Source organism: Amphimedon queenslandica, unplaced genomic scaffold (genome assembly GCF_000090795.2).
Source record: "Amphimedon queenslandica unplaced genomic scaffold, v1.1 AMPQUscaffold_12486, whole genome shotgun sequence".
In the NCBI taxonomy this organism is placed as follows: Eukaryota; Metazoa; Porifera; class Demospongiae; order Haplosclerida; family Niphatidae; genus Amphimedon; species Amphimedon queenslandica.
Window position 1 is genome coordinate 13,487 of NW_003547277.1, and position 2,007 is coordinate 15,493.

Sequence of the window (2,007 nt, forward strand, 5' to 3'; positions counted from 1 at the left end):
ATGATTGTACATTAGGTTATAATTATAGCAAATCAGAAGTTGTTGTAGCATGGCAAGAACATACATCTAAGAAAGTGTTTAATAATCCCCTCATATTAACAGTGGATCAGTCAATCAACAATACAGTGTATATTTGTAGTTTACTGATTATTAAAAATCCAATTAACTGTCCTTTTCAACAAGTGAATATATCTGTTACAGTGAAAGGTATGCCATCAATAAATAATGTTTATTTATTACCTTTTTAATAGATACATTTATAATGAGAGTAATGACTAATACTGTCCACCTGATCTTATCAAACATTTATCACCAGTTGGAGTGCCATATTGCTACTAACACTGATATTAACATTACTAACACTGATATTAACAGTATAGTTAATGTATCCTGGTATAGAGACAATGGTAATGAGAACAGACTAGTATCAGACAGTGAAGCAGTATCTATATTACCCGTTGTGTCTGTTAATGATACATCATTTATTAGTACACTGAGGTTCAGTCCAATAGCATCGTCAACTCCAGTATCAACACTTGGTAATTACACTTGTGTAGCATGGATAGGAGAACAATCAGTTAAAAGTATGGCATCAAATAATGTACAAGTTATGAGGAAAAGTAAGTGTCACCACTAACCTGTTTTCTTTTATGTGCTTTCATATAGTCAATAATTCTAGAGATGTTGTTAGTATGTCTCTAAATGAATATACAGCTGGAGACAGTTTTAATGCAACATGTATGATTACTGCTCATCAATTATCACCTCCTATTGCTACCAAGGGTACTGTTAATATTATATACAATGACAGCATTATTAAGTCAGGTGTAATGTATATTGGTGCCACTGGTAGTCACAAACAATCATTAAACATTTCCTTTACTAATTTGAAATTGTCACAATCAGGAGAATATATGTGTTCTTATAATCGTAGTAATAATTCATTTGTTCAAGCAAGTGATTATAAATCAACTACGACTAAACTAAACATTAAAAGTATGTGTTCAAACATAATTATTATTAAAGTGTAAGTAATTATTGGTTTTTATTTGTTACTATAGTTCCAACAAGCAGCATATCACTGGCTCATAGTCCCAAAGAATCCTATTACAAAGTTAATAATAGTGTCATTCTTTCTTGCAAGGTTACAGAACCTAACTTAACACTGGTCGATGTTGAAACTACTGCTATAGTTAAGTGGGATTTTAGTAAAAATATTTCTCAACAATATTCTATTCATCCATACAATGAATATTTCAATTATACTCTCACTAATATAAAGCTATCTGATGCTGGAGAATACAGTTGTACATATTATCTCAATAGTACAATTGATAATCCTTATGTTATACCAAGTGATGTCAGGACAGGAGTCACTAATGTAATAATTAAAAGTGAGTATTTTCTCAATTATTCTATAAATATTCTTTTATCTTTAGTTCCAAGTGCTGTGAATCCATCAATTACTCAGTTAAATTCTTATTATACTGTTGGTGACAGCATTAGCCTCATTTGCTCTGTCACTTATCCACACTCTCCTCTTATTGATATTGCTACTAATGTGAACATACAATGGCTCGATTCCTCTAATCACACTCTACACTCATATACTGGTATCAATAATAATACTGAACACACTATCAGCTACACTATCAATAATGTGTCATTATCTGATGCTGGACAATATACTTGTCAATACAATATATCAAGTACTAATCATTCATTTGTCCTACCCAGTGATAACATTAGAGCTTCAGTCAATGTTACTGTTAATGGTAAGTTATTTTGTTCATTGTTCAAAAATTATTTCTCTTGCCTATAGGTACCATTAAACCACCTATATTGATAGCAATCAGTTCATCTTCACTAATCCTCAGTTGGAGTCCACCTACTACTCATCAATCCATTCCTATCATTGGTTACAATTACACATGTATTGGTATTAATGTATCATATACAATGACTGGTAGTGTATCTAATACTAGTCTCTCAGTTACACTATTAGGA

The 2,007-nt window shown here is 31.3% G+C and overlaps 1 protein-coding gene and 1 long non-coding RNA gene across 2 annotated transcripts in view; both read left to right on the plus strand.

Moving 5' to 3' along the window:
- Positions 1–48, plus strand: part of LOC109587673 (titin-like) — a 5,889-nt gene extending 5,841 nt beyond the window's left edge. Inside the window, exon 11 of the mRNA XM_020003894.1 lies at positions 16–48. Within this exon, the coding sequence (XP_019859453.1) occupies positions 16–48 (33 nt within the window). The remainder of the gene's footprint in view (positions 1–15) is intronic.
- Positions 49–56: 8 nt separating this feature from the next.
- Positions 57–584, plus strand: LOC109587675 (uncharacterized). The gene is made up of 2 exons (XR_002187741.1): positions 57–207; positions 252–584. It is a non-coding gene; the product is annotated as an uncharacterized LOC109587675 (long non-coding RNA).
- Positions 585–2,007: the final 1,423 nt, after the last annotated feature.